This window comes from Triturus cristatus, chromosome 2_2 (genome assembly GCF_964204655.1).
Source record: "Triturus cristatus chromosome 2_2, aTriCri1.1, whole genome shotgun sequence".
NCBI lineage: Eukaryota > Metazoa > Chordata > Amphibia > Caudata > Salamandridae > Triturus > Triturus cristatus.
The window spans coordinates 65,538,821-65,561,788 of NC_140582.1; the positions used below are offsets into that span (position 1 = coordinate 65,538,821).

Genomic DNA, 22,968 nt, shown 5'->3' on the forward strand with positions numbered 1-22,968 from the left:
GAGCCAAGATTTCCTCTGTCCATGGGTGCCTGCAGGAGGACCTCCATCACACCTGGGGTGTGCGTACCCCCTACCGCCAGCCCGGCGGTAGACGTGGAGTGGGGAAATGTAGGCATGTGGGAGGCTGCCTCCCCCATGTGCGGACTGGCACGGGGGCTTACTCCTCCTGTCCCTACGCCATCGGGTGCAGGGATGGGGGCATGTTTCCCTTGCAGGGTGGCCAGATGGCTGGACCCCCCTGTTCAAGTCCCTGGGAGGCAAGCAGACCTGGGAAGGAGCCTCACGAGCACTGGTGCTATAGCTATAGCCCCTGCTGCCATGGATTGCGTTTAAAGTTAAAATTAGTGCACCTGTTTGCGTCTGTCGGCTCATTAGTATTCTCATTATGTTTTGGGAATTGTACGCAGGTTATTCCGATCTGATGGCAGCCAGTATGACACATTTTCAAAGGCTTACAGAACTGGGGGCAACAACTTTTTAATATGAAATTCGTACTATTCAGATCAGTTAAGATTGTTTATTTACCCAAATATATAATCTGGCAGGTAAATTAACTCCTTCTCCTTGGCATTGAGTACTGCTGCAAACAATTGGCTCTTCTGTTCAATAAAATTCCTACAAAGCTGGGAGGATTACTGGGAAGACACTCCTGGTCTTTACTATGTTCCTGTCAATGAGATGGGAAGTGGTGATTCACACCCTCTCAGTTGTACACTAGAATAAAATTTCTGCCATCATGATCCATGGGTTTTCATGCAAGCTTTCTTCGATGACGTATGGAATCTGAAGTCCAGTGTGAGGACTTGTATTCATGGAAAGCTCTTGTACTGAAACCGACAATCACTTTGATTTAGACAGGGTAAGGCCTCCGAGGTTCCTTGGCCTTCTGTTAAGACTTAAGATATGTATGACCTCCTTCAAAACCAAGCAAGCTAAATTGGGAGATACTAGAATTTGATTTAAGGAGCATCCGGATTATCAACACATTAGCCTGACCCCTTTCTAAGGTCCTTTTGGACTTTCAGATGATTGAGTATAGTCTTAGACAAGGTGAGAGATAACTGGAAGGGTTTTGTAGACTAGTTTAGAATATTTTTATTTCTGAAGCTGTATTGAAGTGGAGAGTTTGTTTAAACCACACCCAGAGGTTTTACCAATAAACATTGGAAAATCTTGAACTTAAACACAGCATGCAAAACCCAAGACTTCACTGTTGCTGCAGGCTACAGTGAATCCTCTTGGGGCCTCATCTGGAGATCATAGCTAGTAGTACAATTGTAGCTGTGGAGTCAGTTTGTACACTGGCCTTTCTCCTTTTTAAATGGTCTGTTTTTCACTAGGCATGTTTTTTGGGGTTGCCCTTACCCATTCTATTGGACAAGGTTTTTCTTGCTATTTGCAGCTCATTAGAATTAATTACCCTCAGCAGCAGGAAATGTTGGTGAGAAAGATGGGATGGTTGTGAATATGTAGTTCTTCCTCTGGCCAGTTATTTCAGCGCCAAATTATAGTGGTGGATTTGAAAATACTACAAATCTTGTCATGACATATTAGGTCTCTGATGCTGTTGACTGTGAAATTTATAAATCCTTCTTAAAGAAAGACCCAAATGTAATCCATTGTCAAAATGCTGGGAATGGCCTCTTATTCTGACTTCTCTTCTTAGATCTATTGTGATGTTTTTTTAAGACTCGGCCAGTTTATGAATGTAGGAAGCTGGCTCACTATATACTGTACCAAAATTAGGTATAGTGTGCAGAGTCCAGTGGAACCTCAAAGGTAGGCAGAGGTAAAAGTAGATAACACCTTACTCTGTGGTAGTGTGGGCGAGAAGCAAGGCTTTATCAGAGGGTAGTGTTAAGCATTTGTTGTACACACTCAGACAATATATGATGTCACACACTCCAAGCCTGAACTCGGACCAATGTTGTTTGTATCAAAAATAGTATTAACTTAGTTTATTTCTAGATCCAAGCCTGGCACAGATAAGTGAATAAATGCTTTGAGAAATATTAGGCAGTTTTTACAAGTGAATACAAGTTCAAATGCAGTTTGAAATACTGTTAAGTCAAGGTATTGAAATTACTGTACAGATTACTTTTTCTACTCATTGTGATATGCCTAAATATCATGGATTTGTTCTGCATTCCGTCCGTCAATTGTCTTTTGCTTTCTCGCCCTAAGTGCGCCGGGTATGCCCAGATGTCGTTACTGGGCTCACTGTGCCACTGGAATCAAGCTATCTTGGCTGATGAGGGGGTGAAACCTCGAAACCAGTCCTAGGATGCTGTTTCCAGTCCAGGGAGGACCTGGTTTGGCAGTTTGGGCTGGACTGTTCCCATGAGGCACAGGGCCAAGACTGATTTGCATATAGCCAGGTCGAAACTGGGGTGGCATGGTGAGCAAAAGAATGATGGATTTAGCCCAGATCTCTTGACTGGGGTGAATGTTTTGATTTGTTCTGCATTCCATCCATCAATTGTCTTTTGCTAAATATCACACTGGGACATTTCCTAGAGAAAAGTTCAGTAAAGTTTTGCACAATTGGACTTTTGTTAGGTTGCCATACAAATGAACTGTACACTTAGGGTATTTTTCAGAGACAAACAGTCAATAGTTGCCTATGGAGACAAATTAACGGTTACCAGGTAAGTAATCAGTCTTTGGGGTTGAGCTTCCGGGGTTAGAACAATGGTTCCCCCCCGAGTTACGGCTGCATTCTTGTTACACCCTCTGTGGCACTAGGGCGGCCGGGTGCTGAGGCCCAATTTTATCCAATGGGCGATAGGGGCCTCCGGTTGATGGCTGCTTACAAGCAGGCCACTGGGTTGTGGGAGCAAAGCACCTGGTGTTAGGCTCAGGGCAAAGGGGGATCTTGTTTAGCACAAAGTGCAGCGGCAAGGTGCAGTGTGCTGTTTTGGCATTGGGTGCCTGGCTGGTTTCAATGGCGATTCTCCGGTTTCAACAAAGACTGCAGGCTTGGGGATGAAGATCTTCTGGAGTTGGAGAGGTAAGTTGGGATGCTGGGACACCGTCGGTTGGGCCGCCCAAGTCTGTGGGGCTTCGGGTGCAGTGGTTTCTTAGCAGCTCTGGTCGGGGGGGGGGGGGGGGGGTGGATCCTCCAGAAAAAGGCTGCGGGATTCTCTGGGAGATTTGGGGTGGGTTGTCAGATCACCAGATCTTGGGTCAGATCACCAGATCTTGGGTCAGATCACCAGATCTTGGGTCAGATCACCAGATCTTGGGTCAGATCACCAGATCTTGGGGTCAGATCACCAGATCTTGGGGTCAGATCACCAGATCTTGGGGTCAGATCACCAGATCTTGGGGTCAGATCACCAGATCTTGGGGTCAGATCACCAGATCTTGGGGTCAGATCACCAGATCTTGGGGTCAGATCACCAGATCTTGGGGTCAGATCTTTGGGTCAGATCACCAGATCTTGGGGTCAGAATCGCGCGGGAGACCACCTCATTGTGTTGGGCCACTTGAACTCAGGCCGTGGGTGATGGGTGCAGAGTGGTGCAGACTCGCAGATTTTGCCGGTGCTGGAGTCTGTTGGGGAACGAATCCGGTGTTCACGGGAGACAGTCTTATCTTTGGAAGGCAGGGCAGGTCCTCAGGGTTCTTGAGGTTGCTGGCTGCAGGACACACCTGAGTTTTGCTTCTGCAGGTTCGAGGTGGGGACAAGCCGGTAGGGCGGGGTTCAAGTCAGTGGGCGCCCTCTTAGCTTTGGCCCGGCTGTTCGGTCCTTTTCTTGGTCGTCGCTTGTCTGAGGCAAGGTTCAGGGGTGCCCCTAAATACTAGATTTCGGGGTGTTACAGGCAAGTAAAGGGTTGGGACCAATGGTTCCCTTCCTTGGTGTGGTTACACCCCCTTATTATGCCACCCTCCAGTGGGAGGGGAGCGTATTCCTCCCTGTGGTTGGCTGGGTCCCCCATCTGCAAGATGGCGGGGACTGAGTTGCTTCACCTCACCTCCCCCACCTGAGGGATGGAGTTGGTAAAGGTGGGCATACCTCCCTTCCTCACTTGGTTTTCCTGCCGGTTCTCCTGGGCAAGCTCACAAAGTTGGCAAGCCTTTGAAGCTTCACCTTCGTGGGCTCTGCACATCCTGGGGGAGGAGGCTTGGCACCTTGTCCCAGGATGTGCATTGTTTCAGGCCCCCGAGAGCAGCAGGCGCTCAACCCAGGGGTCCAGAAACATGTCTGGTGGTGGCAGCTGGAGAGCAGCCACTCAGCCTGGACACTAGTGTTGTCATTTTTCAGGGGGCATCTCTAAGATGCCTTCTGTTTGCATTTTTCATTAAATTCCACACTGACATCAGAGTGGGTTTAATGTGTTGAGAAGTTTGATACTAAACTTCAGTAAAGCCATTATGGTACTGTGGAGTTCGCAATGACAAACTTTCAGCACCATATACTCTTAATGGCATTGCTGCACTTAGTGTCTAAAAATTGGCTTAGACACTGTAGGGGTACAGGGCTCATGCACCTGTACCCTCACCGCTGGTATAATGCACCCAGCTAGAGGGATGGCTGACCTATGCCAGGGCAGTGGGTTGCAGGCATGGCACACAGGGATGTGTGCAATGTCGACTCTTCACTTTGTTCTGCACTAAAACATGCAGCCTGCAATGGCAGTGTGGAAAGGTACAGGGCCTCTAAGAGTGGCACAATAAGTGCTGCAGCCCTTAGAGATCTTCCATGGTCAGTGCAATGGGTACCTGTGGTACCATTTACCAGGGACTGACCTGTGGCCAGAGTGCCAATTGGGTTTGGTCTTCAATGCAGTTTTAGGGAAAGAACATATGCCCTGGATACATGATTGGCAGGCGCCCAGGGCACACTCAAAGTACATCAGCAGTTCAGCAAAAAGTGGGGTCAACCATGCAGAAAGAGGGCACTTTCTCACAATGCAGCGTGATCCTTTTGATTTGCCTATTTAGACTGGAGTCAGGCATAGTTCTGTGAATGTTGAATAGCCAAACAATGTCTGAGAAATGGTTGGATGGTGGAGTTGATCTCGTTTTGAGGTTTAGGCTATGACATGTACTGAAGATTTGAATCTTTGCAATTGGATCCTAAATACTTTTTCCATTCCTTTAAAATGTAAGTTTTCCATATTTTGTATTGCAGTGCATATTGGGATGCCATACACGTGACAATGGAATTAATTTGCTCAAATTTTTAGTCATTAATATTTTTTCTTACGGTTTTGTTCATTACCAGGCAGTCTGAATTTACCAGATGATTTGTGATAGATCTGAGATATCCTATATTGTACATACGTGTCCCAGCAGTGTTGGTGTTTTAGCATGTATACATATTACATTATAAAAGATGACTATTGCTGATCCTGAGGAGGTGGGGGGGGGGGTAACCCCCCCATCCCCCTTGGTCAAGCTGATGGAGGCCCCTAATTGTCTTTCAAGTAAATCAACAGTCAACAAGTTTAGAGAGATGCATTCATGTTTTCATTTTCTAAAAGGAGGGGGTGCTTAATAGTTCTGACATGACATTTAACTACTGTCCTTTTCTCCTGCAGTTCGTAAAGAATGCAGCAGCTCCCAGTTTTCCTGCCAGAATGGCCAGTGCATTTCTTTTTCCATGCGCTGTGATGGGGACGGCGATTGTGAGGACCGCTCCGATGAATTGAATTGTTCTGTTCCCAAACCCCTGCGTTGTCGATCAGGAGAGATGAAGTGCCAGAGTGGAAGTGGGTGCTTTCTGAAGGAATGGCTCTGTGATGGAGAAGTGGATTGCGAAGATGGCACAGATGAGAAGGTGCTGGTTCATTACTTTCCATGAATTAAATTGTGGCTATTGCAAAGCCTCAATTTTATTTGCAAACTGAAATCTTTATTGCAGCAAACTAGACAGCTCAAATGTACACTGGAATAAATCTGGTCAATGTAACAATTTCTCTTTTTGCCAAATCAGTTTGTTTAGGGATGGTCAATTAATAGTTTGTCACTTTAGAGCTTTACCAGTATAATTTGTTTTTTAGGATATATACAACATCATTTCTCATTATTTAATCAAATGAACACTAGAGATTGATGGAAAAAGTGGAAGCATGTAAATGCATGTTAAAATAACTTTCATTCGGATTAGCCCTCTCTTTTTACTAATAAAGTTGTCTTCACCTTACTAGTCAGTCCCATTGTTTTGACATGTTTTTCTTTTCTGCAATGAAGAATTACATTTGTACAGATACAATAACTTTATGGGATAAATTTGACCCTATGTTGCAGGTACATTTGTTATGCAGTAAAGCTTATAAAAATTGTTGCGCCTTAAGTTCTCACGAAGAAAGTTCACTCCAAGGGAGTAATGGGCCCAGATTGTTTCTCACTACATGGCTTTGAAAACCAAACCTCAAACTTGGCCAATGCTGTATGTGCAAGGACATAAAATAGTTGCGTATTAAGATTGACTTTTTGTTTCAATACTCTAGGATTGCAAACTTGAAGCAATCACATGCAATGAGTTCCAGTTTCCATGTGCAAGTGGCAATCAGTGTGTTCCTGACTTCTGGAACTGTGATGGAAAGGAGGATTGCACAGATGGAAGCGATGAAGAGGAGTGTAAGTTTGGGAATCTGTTTTGTAGTGTTGGAGTAAACTGGAGAAAGTCCTAGTAGTTTATGCACTCACATGTAACTGACCAATCACTGGTGAAGTCCAGTTATAGAATTGTTAGAGGTATTGGAGGTCAGATCAATATTAGCTATTCATATGTTAGGACTTGAAGCATTACTGAAAACACTGCAGTGCTTGGTGCCATATGAAACAGGCCATGGAAGTCCATTGAATTTGGTGACTGGCCAAGCCCAAGTAGATCTGCTTTGAGTTTATTGGAGGTCCTGTGAACATCTGAGGTATTAAGGCATGCTTTGATCTGGTTCATAAAACCTCAAATACATAAATTGCATGTAAATGCATCAAACATATGAGCTCTCCACTCTAATGTGTGATAGCGTTTGTATGTGCTGGAGTCCATCTTTATGCTTACATCCTTGTGATAACTAAAGATGTCCTCCACAATCCATGTTGAGAAAAGATGAACATTGTCTAGCAAATAAGTATCTGAATTTTATCTTTTGATATTCTACACAATGAACTATAGTTTCCCTAGGATATGGTTACTGTCCTCGCTCAGTTTAATGTGCATTTGAGGCACGGTTAAATGCAAAGCTGTTACCTTTGTCTTGAGTGTGTAGGTCAGACTGCTCATGCTTCTGTAAGCATGTACAAGGGGTCAACAGAAGAGAAGCTATGTTGTACATGAAAATGTGATTTATTTTAAGTTTTCCAAATCTGGTCTTTTCGTCAATAGAAAATGGAGATTTTGCAAGTTGTTTTGCTAAAATTTGTCCAAGAATAAGCTATCGTGCTCAATTGGCTAAGCAGATAGCCAGATTTCTTTGTACATCTGCAAACTGGTTCCATGTTCACCATTTTCACAAATGTGTTGGTCTTTGATCAAAAGGTGAGATTGTTGCAGGTCAGAAGGTAGGCAAGGAACTGCAGCAGGAGCAGCACCTCTGTTCATCTTGCCTCTGCTGCCAGGCCAATGGATCGTTCTCCTGCTCATTGATGCACAAAATATTGTCACCCATGCCATTCATTTCTTGTAGAACAGGAGGGCAACACCCAGTAAGCCTTCCTTCTATACAGACAGTTAAATGTATGACTTACTTCACATGGAACAGGGGTAGAGTACAACTGTAAGGCATTTGCTTTCATGATGTTTCTGCAGAAAGGGACATAATGTTTTGGGACTTTTTTTTTTTTCAGTGTAAAACAGACCAGATGGCTCAGGTGGCCAATGCGGGTGCGAGTGGAAAATCCTGAGCTGCTGAGTTTGTTTCCTGCAGGGGTGGACTTAATGGTAGATCATAGTACTTGGACAGATCATGTAACTGCAAGTGGCATATACTGATATCACTAGCTTGAAATGAGTACTCACATGGGGTGCGAAGTTCTCCTCTTGAATATCAGTTGTTACGACAATACCTTTACCGTGGATTTTTACAACGTGTTTACAAAGCATTGCTTTGTACCAACTGATATTTTATATGTGCATATAACATCTATATGTATGTTTCTGTACATTTCTATTCATTTGAATGTATATATGTGTACTTAAACACATATATGCATATCTTCACTGAAAACAAAAGGTTAAAGTGAATTTTTAGTTGGATGAAAATGTTTAAATGGAACAGTTTAAACTAAAAGTTAAAATTCACCAGTTAATTCAAATAACGAAGTCATGCCCTCGCCATGCAGTGTTATCAGTGATGTAATTCCAGATGTCAACAGTGATATCAATGAAAATGTCATGAGTGATGCAATGTGTGATCATAAGCAGTGTATGGAGTGAGTCCAAATTATGGAGTCGTGCTTAGAACTTGGCAAGTATACGTTTATACAATTCCACCACTATTGCGGTTACCTACTTTTTGGACGGGACACCTTTCTGGACACCAAATTGCTGTTATGATTATTACTTGGCCCACCACTAAGCCATCCGAATAGTGCTGGAATTATATGAAGACTTCTGTTGGAGTGCTCCTTGCCAGGCTGAGAACCTAAATACCACTCTAGAGCCCAACAAATGTACCCTGCATGTTTTTGAAAGATGCAGAATTACAAAAGAATTGGTCCCTGGTTACCTGGAATTGCACTATGGACTGGCTGGTACTTATTATACAACCAGCAAAGAAACTTTCAGCTGTTCTGTCGGTTAAGATCAATATAATTGAGATGCCATTAAAAACCCACCTTCTGCAACAATGTTAAAGTTACGGGAGAAAGATAAGACTGTACTAGAATTCAAAGAATTCCTCAGTCAAAGATTGCAAAGTTTGAAAAAGCACTAGCACGCTTTTCTTTGGACGGAGCTTTTCATCACTCAATACCAGCTTACCAATATATGGGTACAGAAAAATCAGATGGTTCTTCCAATGAAATTTACTCCGAATCAAATTGAAGTCACTCCTCAAAGACTTGAAGAGGAGGGAAGATCATCACAAGGTCAGTATTAACACAAAAAATCAGCTATCTTGTGCTCTTCACAATTTTAACTACCTTTTGGGTGGAATCCATGTGCTAATCACTCCCTTCCACTGCCACCTGGTTTCCCTGTGCAACTACACCTGTTTAGGTAAAAGCAGAGGGATGGAGGGAAGAGGAAAAAAAACTTAAATTACATTTTAATTTATAACGTGCACTAATACCCCAAGGTGGCTAGACACATACTCAGATTGGGAGAAGGAAGGGCTAACTAGGATGTATGAAACCTGAACGTTGAAAAGACCCTACTTATTAACCCCTTCGATGCTCATGACGGAACGGTTCCGTCATGAGCATCGGTTGAGCTGTGCTCATGACGGAACCGTTCCGTCATGGCCCCGCCCGCGCTAGAACCCTTCAGCACCGCGGGGGAATCCGCGCAGCGCTGAAGGGGTTAAACCAGGTTTTTAGGAGTTTACAGAAGGAGAGGCCGGATTCTTTGATAGCCAGAGGCTAGGAGTTCCGCTGGCTTGCCAGCTTAAAAAGCTTCTACCCCCCAAGATGCGGTTTTGGCCCTGGGGATTACCAGGTTAAAAACCAATAAAGAGCTATTCTGCCTTTTCGGGACATAGCAAAGAAATCTTTGTTTAAAATAATCCGGACCAAGCTCATGCAGTGCTTTAAAGGCAATGCTGAGGGACTTGCATTCAATCCGTCTTCTGAATGGAAGCCAATGCAATAATGGCAAGGCATGAGATAACAATTGATATTTTAGGAGAGAAAGCAAGACGTGCCACCACATTTTGGAGAACCTGCAATTTGTTTAAAAATCTTGATTGCATGTTGAAAGAGTGCACTGCAGTGATCAAACTTTGCCTATATGAGTGCCGAAACTACAGATTTCTGCAGTTCAGAAGGGATAAAGAGTGAAACTTTCAGAAGTTTTTATCCTAAGAAAACAGGAAGAAGTTATAGCCTTTACTTGGCCTTCAGAAGGAAAGTTTGTCGTCGAAATTAACTCCCAATTTTTTTACCTTGGTGACTGGCATAGGAAGAACTCCCATTTCAGAGGAAAGTTTGTCATTGAAATAAACTACATTTTTTATCTTGGTGACTGGCATAGGAAGAACTCCTATTTCCTGTGGCCTTTGGGTGTCCAGAAAAGTGTCCCAGTCAAGAAGTAGAACCTCAGTTTTACCCGAATTCAAATTAAGAGTTACTGGACATCCACTTTCCAGTTTCATGCATAGTCATGGAATCAAAGCTGTGTCAGGACTACATGACAGTGATGTCACGATTTGTCATCAGCATATGACACCACTGCAAAGCCAAATGACTTTATCAGAGTGGCAAGAGGGGTAGCATTAAGGTTGAAAAGAGTCAGGCTGAGCTCTGAGGTACCCCACACGGAAGAGAGAAGGGGGTAGAACTAAACCAGTCTAGCTCCGCCAACTGCTCTCTATCCGAGAGAAGATTTTAGAAGTTTGAGAGCTTTACCTCTGATGCCCAAGGTGGAAAGACTATCAATAAGAATATAATGGTTGACTATGTCAAACGCTGCAGAGAGGTCTAACAGGATCAAGGCAGTCTTCCCACCCTTATCCAAAATTTGCCTGATCTCCTCAGACGGTAATCAGAGCCAACTTGGTACTCTGTTGGCTTCTAAAGCCATACTGTGTAACATCAAGGAGATTGTTATTCTTAATGAACAGTGAAAGTTTGATATTCCTAGCTTTCCTTACTATTTTTGCGGGAAAAGGGAGCCGAGAAATTGTCCTATAGTTGTTAGGGTCTTTGCTGTCCAGATTAGGTTTCTTCAACAATGGACGAATCGAAGCCCTCTTCCAGTCTTTATGGAAGTAATGTCCAAAAAATCTCATTAAAGATGCCTCTACGATGATTAGCCGTAATATTAGGCACTTAGTGAGTGGGTATAATGGAACAACCTAGAGAACACCAAACAGAATACGTTCCAAAGACTCTTTCAATAAGATATTATTTGGATTCTTTTTGAAAGATCAGATTGGGAGTAGTCTTTGATAACAAAGAAATTTGAATGAGACCCAGACTAATATTGGCTTACAAATTAATTCCACAACTTAACAAGGGCTGAACAAGAGCGTTGAAGGAAATAGCTAACCTTGAATCTGTGATTATTTAACCCATAGATAAGCTGCAGTAGTGATGTCCAGATACAGGTTCAGAGAAGAATGTCTCAAATTATTAAGCGACACTAGAAAATACGAGAAATTTGAGAGGGATCCAACTGTAGAACTCATGGCGGATGTTGAATTCATGGTGAAGAATGCAGAAGACAACTGGTTCACAAAGCAAGAAACCTAATTCCTCCTAGAAAATAAACCTTGAGTGCCATATTTCTACATCCTCCCCAAGGTCCCACACAACACCACTCATGGCTGAGAATAGGTTCACTACTGAAACTAGTATTGGCTTGTAGATCATTTATTAAGACCACTTTCCACCCCATTACCCTCGTATGTGATAAATACTAAGGAAATACTGAACATCTTGGAGGAAATCAAGTTTGAGCCATGATCTAAAATACTGGTAACTCTGAATGTCAAATCATTATATATCTGTATACACCAAGAACAGTCACTAAGGGTAATTAAATATCTGCTGAAAATAATTACCTGGGACTCCATCACACCCAAAGAGAATTCTAAATGGTGTCCACATAGCACTGACCGATTATCTTCAAGTTTTGAAAATTTCTTGGATAGGCAGCAGGTTTGTTTCCAGTCTGGCCTGTCTCTGTCCATCACACATCACCATATGGACAAGATATACAGACAATATATTTGTCATCTGTAAAAGGCATAGAGCAGGTTTATTTCTCAGTTAATTAGTTCATATCTGAAGTTTACCATCACCACAAGCAAGGAAGATATTATATTTAGACTCACTGATAAGGACACGGGAAACGCTAAAATGTAAAGTATATAAAGAACCGCAGACCCAAATCTCCTGTTTTGGCAGCTTCAATCCCAGATCTTAGGGAAAATCTACTGGTACATCTGTTTCTGAAACTTGGCTGGAATTGCACCATAAATTCAGACTCCAACAAGCGTGCAAAGAATCAAGTAAATCACAAGTGAAATTGTACCGAATAAGGATCATCAACAAGGTGGAAAAAATCCAGGAACATTCCACATGAACTACTATTAGTCATTTAACAAACCAGTGATAGATTGTCGTGTGTAACCACCTAAAGGGTTCACTTCAACCAGATGAAGATCGAGGAGGCATTGGAAGATTCTCCCCTCAGGACCTTTGACGTTTTTAAAACAAATGTTTTCATTTAAAAGGTATCAACCACAGAAAGACCAATTGGTACACACCAGACCTAAGAGCGCTCATCCATCAAACCGAACAGAGTATAGAATCTCCCGACAATTGCTAGGCATTTCTCATGCGGACATTGTAGCATCTATCCACTCACTAAAAAAAAATTAAGAATATTGATTTGGGATTGTAAACACCTTGGGTCTTGAAGCACCACACTAACTGAATCGAAGAATGTAGTATCCATCAGTTGATTGCGTGGACTTAATCAGAGGGATGACAAGAAAAGCAAAAGTAAGAATAAATTAACACAGTAGCACACTCTGGTGCAAGAATAATGCAACAATAAAAATCTCACTTCCTTGAGAGAACTTTCAGAAAATTATTTAGTGGCACTTTATTGAAAATATGACATCTTTATGTGCCGATATGGAAAGTAAATTATTCAAATAGACTATGGGTTTACTGTTTACGGGCCACTGAAAATGGGTTCAACGATGGGGTGTTATGAAATCCAATCTTAAAAATACTTTCTCCTGTTATTACAGACCTAATGGTACTATCCAGCTCATTGAGATGCTGCATTTGACAGTTTACTTTTTTCAAGTATTGTAATCGACCACCCATCACCCCCATTTTTATGAATGTAATAAAGAGGTTGACACTGTTAACAATTAAAATATTAAAAGGAGGAGTACGTTTTACTTGTCACTTTTTAAAGATTTTTCAAGTTAACTTTACAACAAGTGATACATTAAAACATTCTCATTCTTCGAAAACAAACAAGAGTATATTTTCTTTAAATATAGTGGCTTACAAAGTAGTTGGGAAATAAAAATCCATAATCCCAGGTGCACCAAGCATCAAACAGGAGTCGAGCAGCACGTTGCGTGATTAAGCAGCATGCTTTACGTGATGTGACAAGGCGCTGCCTGACAACGCATCACCGAGGTTACAAAATGAAACCGCTGTGCATTGAAAGGTGTCATGAGTGGCTGACGAGGGAAGGTGGCTGGCTAATCAGCCGTCCTCACCCAGGCTACCTTGAATCCAGTGGCAAAGAAAGCAAGGGACCCACGTCTGGGCATACCCTGACAACTTAGGGCGAACAAAGCAACACCAAAGGGGATGATGGACGGAGTGTTGAACATTGCAAGCACTCACCCCCCAGTCAACTGATTAGCCAGAAACTGGTCCCGGGATGCTTGTTTCTGGTCCAGGGAGGATATGGCTTGGCAGTTCAGACTGGACTGTTCCCATGAGGCACAAGGTCAGACTGATTTGCATATGGTCCTGCCTGAACTGGGGTGGTGGAGTGAGCTAAAGAATGATGGATTAAACCCAGATCAGTTGACTGGGATTGAGTGCTTGCAATGTTCAACACTCCGTCCATCATCCCCTTTGGTTTTGCTTCCAAGTAAGTAGCCAAACAGGAAAAATGTAGAAAGGCTCAAACGGGAAGAACCAAGAAAATCGACTTGATTCAAATTTCACTTGGGAACAATAAACTGAGCAGGAGTTAACTAACATCGACCATGATAGTCTTAACCTGCATAGTTTTAAAGGAACAACCTACTTACTTGAAGACCATATGTGGAGGATGTAGAAATATGGCACTCTGCATATCCACCGTTCACTGTTTTGTACCCAGATAAGTTGGTTTGTTTCTGCTCATTCTTTATAAGCAAGGTGGTATCTGCAATGTGTATATATAGTTAATTGTATTCCGTCAGTGGGGGAGGAGAAAGGGTTGCAGACTGAAAGGGATATTAAGGGGAGGGGTGCGGAGTAGAGGAAATGAGTGTGGGTGCGAATGAAGGCACATGGTTTGCAGTGGCTAGAATACTTAAAGTGCATTAAAACGGGGGCAGGGACAGAAGGCATTGTGGCAAGCTGCATCAGCCAACAGCAGTATGGTCTACATGCAGTTGCTTACATTGTGCATCTATGTACCTCCATGTACTTGGATCTGTGGGTCTGTTACTTTTCTCCTGAAAAAGCATATCCAATGCACTACCCTATTTCTCAGCCTATACTTCTCTCAATATATCTTCTAGCCCAACTTTCTGACTCATCTCAAACTGCTTTCTACTACTCTTTCCAATGCACTTCCCTATCTCTCCCCTATACATCTACTCTCTCATTTATCCCAAACCCCATACCACTACTATGATCCCCAAAATAACCCTTTGTAGAATCTCTCCTACTCTACCCCTCCTTGCATCATCTGACACCTCTTTTATATACTGATTACCCAAAACAAACCTTTCTAAACTCTTCCCTCTGACTCTTTCCCTCCAAAAACCCTTTTTACTCATCCAAAAGCCTCCTCCTACTGCTATGACCTAAAAAAAACCTTCACTTTTCTATCCCCCCCCCCCTCACCATCCTTTTCAATCAAAATAAGACTAACATGTTCACTTCTCAAATTCCATATTGCACTATACTAACTCACCACTAAATCTTTATGGATTCCAGAGTAGTGTGCTACTCGCCAATAAAGCGTTTCAACACCTCATCAGGGTTACAAGCGCTATATAAATACAAACTTTTTTCCTCTTGTATCACCCTTCTGAATCCAAATAACTGACTAACCTATCCACCACTTAAAATGTACTTGCATGTTTCACTATACTAATTCAACACTAATCCTCTGTGGGTCCCGGAGTAGCGTGCTACCCGCCGATAAAAGTGCTTTGACGCCTCGTCGGGGGTAGTAAGCGCTATAAAATGCAATTACAATACAATTACAATCTATATCATTTGCCCAAACATAGTGCTATTCAATGCAGTTTGGAAGTTAAATGTTTTTCTTCCAAAAGGAAAATCGGGAATTAGTGCTATGGAGGTAAATGGTATAGGGCGTTACACTAATACAAACAGGAGAAAGGACGCTTCAGACCACGGGCATAGTATCACGAGTTGGCATATGTAGTTCAGTACTGCTTTTACACTTATCTTATGCCCGGAGATAACATTTTTGGAGTCCTGCTCAAACACTACTTGTTCAGCAGACGTTTGTGGCTTTGTCCCGCTTACTTGCTTTGGCGAACTACTTCTCTGGAGGAACTGATTTCAGGAGAGATGGGTGACGGTCTGGAATGGGCCATGCCGGCCTGCTGGGTGACACGGTCCTTGGGGTGGCGAGTCGAAGGGGCTCGCCGTGGTGATGGCTGGTATTCTTGCTGCCCCATTCCACAGTTACAGCTTCTGGAGGCATAAGGTTTTATGACTTTGCCAGCCAAGGGCAGACCCGTGGTTGGTTAGTACAAATGCAGTACGCCACCCTCTTCCCTCCCTTTTATTGCACGGGCCGGCTGGGTTTGGCCTGAGGTGCTTCCAATAATTGTGAGCGCCAGGATTGCTCCAGGTTAAAATGCCGTCTTACCTGCAGGACTTCAAGTTGGGTTCTGTTTAGAGGACTTTCACCGGCTCCCCAGAATTAAGGAGGTGCTCTTTTGCCTTCTCTGGAGCAAAGGCTGCCGGGAGTCGAGGCAGCCTCCAAGGGCATGTTGCCCTAATGTAGGACATGATCCGCGATTAGTATGGACCCCTGTAGGCCTCATCCACAGGTGCTAGTGGGTAGGGTCAGGTGGTAGTACCATGGCCGTCTTGTGCAGTCGTTTGAAAGGCACCTCACAGATTACATGTTCTATTTAGAGCACACTGCTTCTTGGGCCTAGCCCGCTGAGTGATCTCCCTACAGCTGCCCTGGTTTGTTCAGTGGCGCAGTCGAAATTGTAAGGGATCCCCCTCAACCACTGAAGTTCGATGACTTAGGTTTTAAAACCGGTCTTAATTGTCCAGCGACCATGACCGGGAAATGTTGCACTTTGTTACTAGCGTCTTCTCCGCTATAAAATTCTTATTTTATTTCGATAATAAAAAAAATGTTTTAAACGTTACAACGTCATAAAAAGATGAGGGCGCGGAGTGAACTGTTTTTTTTCAGTGTTTTCCGCTAAGCGGCGCACTAAGAGTGCCAGAGCCCTTATGTAAGATAGGTGCAGTAGACCGGGCTTTAGGTGAGCCGGTGCTTAGACGGGTCCCTAGCGGGCTCTCAATTTTTGCCCTCACCCACGGGGTGATAAACAAATCTTAACTCTGCAGCAGTACCACCCTTCACTGCCTTTGATGTAACTTCAAGAGACTTGGTATAGTTCTTTTGCAGTATCCTCATTTCAGAACGGAAGCATTTTAAATATTGTATACACTGAAGCGGGGGTAGTATTGGCAAAGCGGGCAATCATGGGCCGATGTCTGACAGCGGAGGGCTGGTTTTCTTTAGGGCCTCTGTCTACTGGCCACAGTACCTTACTGTCCCTCCCCCCCACCGTCGTACCTACCTGCCCAGGCCATTGTCATGTGGGTCTGGCAGGAGCAGGTGGGCTACAGACCCATAGTGCTAAGTTTAGAGGAGGGGCTGGCATGGATGCTTGGGCTTGCAGTCGCCTCGCTGGGTGGCCGCAAGCCATTATTGTGGCTATGACACCTTCACCTTGGCACCTGTGGGGCCGGACCCCACCCTAGAAGCAGTGTTCACCCCTCCAGCTGAGGCCATGGTGAGGGGGAAGGGAGTGTGAAGATGCTGAGGCCAGGTGATTTTGTGGCCTTTGCACCATTTCTCCTCGCTCACCTTACCCCCCCCCCCCCCCCCCCGCATGTGGCCGACCCAGAAGCAGTGTCCTTTACTTGACCCCGACCCGACTGGGATTTCACGTCCAGCCCACGAGTGGGGGAAAGGGTGTGCTGAGGTCTCCCTGAGAGGCCATGTGTTGCTTTGCTCCAGCTGGGCCATTCTCACCTCGGCCCCCATGAGGCCAGCCTGCCCAGAACTAAAGCAATGTTTTCATGTGACCCACTCCTACGCCAGGCCTTCGCACTTAGGACACAGTTGGCATAGTTGGAAAGTCAGGTACTGTGGCCATTTTCACCTTGGACTGGCCAGTTTAAACTTCATTATTTAATTTACTAGCACATGCGCAGTTTTTCCAGAGATTGATATTCCTTTGCTGGACAGATCTGTTCTTTCTAGTCAATTTTGACTCCTCAGAAGTTAACACATAGGGTTAGTGTGCCTGCTGCAGAGAACAAGTGTAGCTTGAAGATCACAGATATATTTTATGAAGATAGCTCAGTGAGTTAGTACTTTTGTCACGGAGGTCCTTTTGTTATTTGCAGTGCATAAAGTACAATCCGGGTGAATGGAATTATGCGTCAGGGAAGGACCAAATTATGCGGCAAGAAAATACAAATTATGGTCCATGCCGTGGTACATTTTGTGATAGTATTGCTTCATTTTCTCATTTTTAAACATTGTAAAACTGTTTAGGCAAATGTTTCACCTCAGTATCAGTAACAACAAAATACAGCAAGAAAACAAAAAAGATGAGCATTCAACCTCTGGGAAGAGCCTTCCAATGCACAGGAACACATGTTTCCATGTTTTTAGTAACTTTTGAAACAATCGAGTTAGAAACTACTTTTTGGTAAAACCTGCAGATTATGCAGTGAATGGTGGATTAAATTGGCAAATGCAGCAAATCCAGCATTATGAGGAAAATGCAACAGCCACCGAACCGCATAAATCCAGTGACCCGGGATAAAATGCTTCCATTGCAGCACAGTGAGCTATGAACCAGCACCAAGAACCTGAATGACAAGTACAAAGCATGGATTTAGAACCGTATTCTTTTTAATCAGTCTTTCTTTATTCTGAGATTGTTGAAGTGTTCTTTGGGTAGTAAAGTCTTTAGTACAGGCAATCCCAGCCACTGTGTGGTGTTTGTGTTTCTCCAGACCAAGCACTCCAGCTGTGTGCGCCCGGGAAACTCTCGGCCCAGGGTTGGGGGGGGGGGGGGCAGAAGTCCTTTGAGCCCAATGGGCGTTGCGCGCCTGTTTTTTTTTTTTTAGTTTCTTTCCTTCAGCTATCTGAGTCTTTGTGCTTCAGCTGACTACTTTCAGGGCAGGAATCCAGCTTCTACCAGCCTCGGGAATTGAAGCGGAAAGCTGAAGTCTGCGTAGGCTGCAGCTGCCAGTTTCTTGCTTTTTCACCTCCCCTTCTTCCATTTTGTCATAAGGTGGGGTGCAGTGAGTGAGACTCTGACCATCCCCACTCCCCTGTGATGAGATGGGAGAGGATGAAGTGACTGCATGATTGACCGGTAACCTTCCGCACTGTTGGGATTCAAGTAAAAGCACCCAGGGCTACCTAGACTAGTGATGCCACAGTGGGCTCCTAATGGGGAGGACCTGAGACCTGGCAGATGCTAAGGGTGAGGCAAGTACTTCCCCAGTCCTGGTCGGTCCTGGTCAGTCTCTGGCTGGTGCAGGTGCCTCTGTGCACCTATGCCAGCCATTAGACCGATTTACTGACTCGGGCTACAGCAAGGGTAGGCATCATTTCTTTTATTGTCCCATTAGTAAATAATAGATTGTAATTCAATGCTAGTATTATAAAACAAGCATTAAAAATGCAATAGGTCTCGCCTTTGATTAAGTTAAAGCCATTTGCTTTCCTAATGGTATTGTATAGCAAAGCAAATGGCTTTAACTTAATAAAAGGCGAGACCTATTGCATTTTCAATGCTTGTTTAAAAACTTGGGCGCTGTCATTCGATACCAGCCATGCCGCATAAGCCTGTGGCGCCGTGCTGCGCACCTCATCAAAGCCAATGACCTGACCCAAGTCAAATAACTGTTGTGCTGCAAGCAGCATCCAGCAGAACCTTTGGGTCCGTGCCGAGAACATTAGATAAAACAAACACAACACTTCCTCGCCACCATTGGGCTACAACCTTCTTTCAGACGTGAATTTACCTGTTTGAAATCCGACTGCCGCCTCGGATGACTGACCCGTCATAAGGTCCGACCATCACTAATTGTGGCAGTTCTCCACCTGAGGTCAGTAACGTTTTAAACTGACAAGCAAACTACCACCCAATTTCCCATCAAACGCTGCTCCACTTCCAGGATTAATCCTTAATCCCTTCGCCGCGGCGGGAATTCCGCCGCGGCGCTGGGGGGTGCGGGGGGGCAGCGCGGTGGCCCGGTGCTCATGACGGAGCCGCTCCGTCATGAGCCACAGTTGAGCTGTGCTCATGACGGAACAGTTCCGTCATGACTCCGCCCAGTTGCGTTGTCCCCCCGCACAGGCGGGGAAACAGCGCCGCGTGGGCGGAGCGGCCGCCAACGGTCGTCATGACGGAACCGTTCCGTCATGAGCACACGGCAACCGTGGCTCATGACGGAGCGGTTCCGTCATGAGCGGGGAAGGGGTTAAACTGTGCCCCCACTATTGTATAACGATCAGTGTTTATACACCATTGACGCATTTGAGTACATACAGCCAATGAGTACTTCGTAAATCTCTGCTGTGCACTACGATTGGCTGAGATGTAGAGGATGTGCCAATCCCAGGTTTGTTTACACATTACGAGAGTCCTGGCGATTTCCAGAATACCTTTTGCCGTGTGATTGGCTGTGGTGGGATCCGGAAGTCGCCAAGATATGGGATTATTTTTATCCGTTAAAATATCGACAAGGCCATCCCCGCCTGACCCCAGGGACCCAGCGACAGCAACAGCCGTCTATGCTGCCTCTTCCTCCGGCTCGCTGTCCTCTCCCGTGTGGAGCAAGATCAACAGTTAAACATCTGCAATACCAATTCCTCAGTTTTGCATTGTGAATACATCCTGGTTGTACATCCAGTGTACATGTATAAGTAACCGTATCCATGTCTAGCGGGTCCTGCGGAAGTTGGGTTTAAGTGGATCATTCCCTTCTGTAATAAAGCGATGGAGTCAGCGAGTATATAAAACAAGCACAGTCCTTTCACTTTTGTCCATTGTGAAAGCTTTCTTGTCTTTATGGGGCCATGTGTTAATCAGGACCCCAGTCTACCTGCTTTCTCCTCTAAATTGATTGCATATACTTAAGGTACACTTCAGATTGGATACTGGGGTACCCTTATAAGTCCCTAGTATATGGTATACTATGTACCCCAGAGGCCTCCCCGGGGCTGCAGCATGCATTATGCCACCCCTGAGATGTCACCCCTGAGAGACCATTCAAAATGACACCACAGGTCTGCTACTGCCCTGTGTAAGGTGGTGCATGCACCCCTTACTTAGATACAGGTTCTCTATCTATTCTAAATCACTGCACATATAAACATATCAGTCACCTCTATGACTGGCCTTATCAATCCTGACTGCAGGGTGCTGGGTTTTATGTGAGAGGGTGCCCCTGCATGAGCAGAGCCCCTCTGCAGCCTTCTGAACCCATTTTCCGGGGTTGTCTGGGATGCAGCCAACCATATATATTTAAGTGCATTATAATCTTGCGGTAAATGCTAACTTTAAAACGGCTGCTTAGAAACATGTTGTGTTTGGTGTCGCACCTTGGAATCATTACTCCACACCAGTGGTGTGGGAGGTATGACTCCTCCCTTGTAGATCCACTACTGTGGTTGGGTCACCAGGCTACCTGGTACCAGCTTTCTCGACCTGGGCATCACAAAATGGATGCTGCCAGCCACAGACATGAGTCTGCCCTCCTGCTGCTGAGCCAAGCTCTAGCAGGGGAAGGCTTGACAATAGGTTTCCCCTCACAGGGAGGTGTGACCACCTCCCTGACAGGATTTAGCATATAGGGGCTGGGTGGGTGCACTCAGTGTTTGAAGTCTGCACTGGGGGCACATTTGGTGTTCCTGTGCATAGTCCAGTTCAAACCGGTTGCAGGAGCCATTTGCTCCTGTGCGAAACTGAACAAAGGACATGGATGTAGCCACCCCTCAGTCCTGACCCTCCCATAGGTGGGTCCCCGGAGTTTGTCCCACCCCTTCCTTGGGTACAAAGAAGGAACCCTGACTACAGGACTTTAGATTTTACCTGGACTAAACTCTGCTACAGAAACCAAATACTTCGATCTACACTACGCTGGATAACTGAAGAATCTCCCTTGGAGTAAAGGAGTTACTCCCCTGCAAGGCAGGCACCTTTAACGCATCTGACCGGTTTGCATCTCCCAAGCTCCTGGGGACTCCAAAGATTTCTGCAACACAGGAGGTGGGTTCCCAAGGTCTGAGGTCTATCTGTTCTCTCAGCAAGTCTGAGATCAGTATCTCTCGTGGGGACCGTGCAACCCGAACCCCTGTTCACTGTGTACTTTTGCAGCAGCATGTGCTTTTTGGCAATCCCGGAGGCTGTGTTTTGGGCTACGTGTAGACCTGACCTGAGCTGTATTTCAACCAAAGATTTCCAGCCTACACTCCGTGAGTGTTCCGTTGGCTGGTATTTCGTGATTCAGCTAGAGGTCCCTTCGCGATCCCTGGTCTGTTGGCCTGTGGGTCCCTGTGAAGGTAACTTGGGCTTTCCTTGGGCTTTCCTTGGGCTTTCCTGGTTGCTCCAGACGTGCCCTGACTCAATTGCCTGGAGAGTACCTAGGACCTTGCTGGTCCTCACCGAAGCTGATTTCCTCTGCACTCGTGGGTTGCAGTTGCCAAGGCTTGTTGGTGTTCGATCTGGACACTAACCCCCAGCACTCCACATCTTTTGTGGGACAGCTCACCTCCGGACTTTGGTCGTCATCGTCTCCTGGTCCCTGTGGCTGCAGAGTCGAGCATCTCATCTTCTCACCTGAAGCACCTGACATCGGTTGGCATTCGCCTATCGTGCCACTGGTCCCTCTGAAGTGACCCAGACTCTGTCCCCTCTGCTTTCAGGTTCTTCTCATCTCGGATCCAGGCTTGGATTCCACCAGACACTTAATCTACCCGGCAGCAGCACTTTTTGGCATCACGCCATTGAAAATGACGAAGGTTTCCGATACCACTTGACCCCTATGCACCGGCTCCTCTGGGATAGGTAACATGGGTATCTCGGTACTCTCAAGGGTGCTGGCCTTAGAACCTTCTATGTTCCAAGTGGTTTGCTTAAAGTCCTCTCCGAAGTGTCCTTAAACTCTAAATTTCCAACCGCGACTTTCCCATAGAGTTGTACTGAGCACAAGTCTGTGTTCATACACTGCACCCGTCCTCCATGGGTCCCCGGTGTCACTACTTTGGGTGGTTCTTTGGATCCCAGTGATTCTACGTGCTCTAGACACTGTCTGGTTAAGTCGTGGTTGTTATACCACTTTCTTAGTATATTGTTCGTTCTCCCCCTGGAGCCCACTGTGTATTGTGCTATTTACTGTTCTAGTGATTTAATATTGTGTGCTTTGTGCTCTAATCTCATAAAAAGGTTAATAGTGTTTAGTAATAAATACATATATTGTATACATCTTGTGTGGTTCTCATTTCATTTGGTCATTCAGGAGGTTCTGATCTGGTAAAACCAGCTGCTTTACATTCCTTCGAGACTTAGCCTGAAGGCTGCTCTCCATATCTACCACTAGGATAGTTTTCAATAAAGGTTGTCTTTAACCTAATCCTCAATAAGGGTTGTTTGGACTGGTTCAAGGTACCCACTTTAACTAGTGGCCAGCATATACCAGGCCAACTTCTCAAAGCCCCTTTGAGTGACCTCCCAGTTTTTTCATCCCACTTAAAGCCCTGTCAGTAGGCCTCTCCACTCCCAGCTGGATAGTAAGGGTGCTATAATTGAAATGCATGAAGACCCCTCACAGGCATGTTGTCAA

The 22,968-nt window shown here is 44.9% G+C and overlaps 1 protein-coding gene across 3 annotated transcripts in view; it reads left to right on the forward strand.

Moving 5' to 3' along the window:
* The window catches only part of LOC146861849 (low-density lipoprotein receptor-related protein 2-like), an 837,432-nt gene that overhangs the window by 450,683 nt on the left and 363,781 nt on the right, over positions 1-22,968 (forward strand). For all 3 annotated transcript variants that reach the window (XM_085641010.1, XM_085641012.1, XM_085641011.1), the window contains 2 exons: positions 5,547-5,785; positions 6,459-6,588. In XM_085641010.1, the coding sequence (XP_085497136.1) occupies positions 5,547-5,785; positions 6,459-6,588 (369 nt within the window). The remainder of the gene's footprint in view (positions 1-5,546; positions 5,786-6,458; positions 6,589-22,968) is intronic.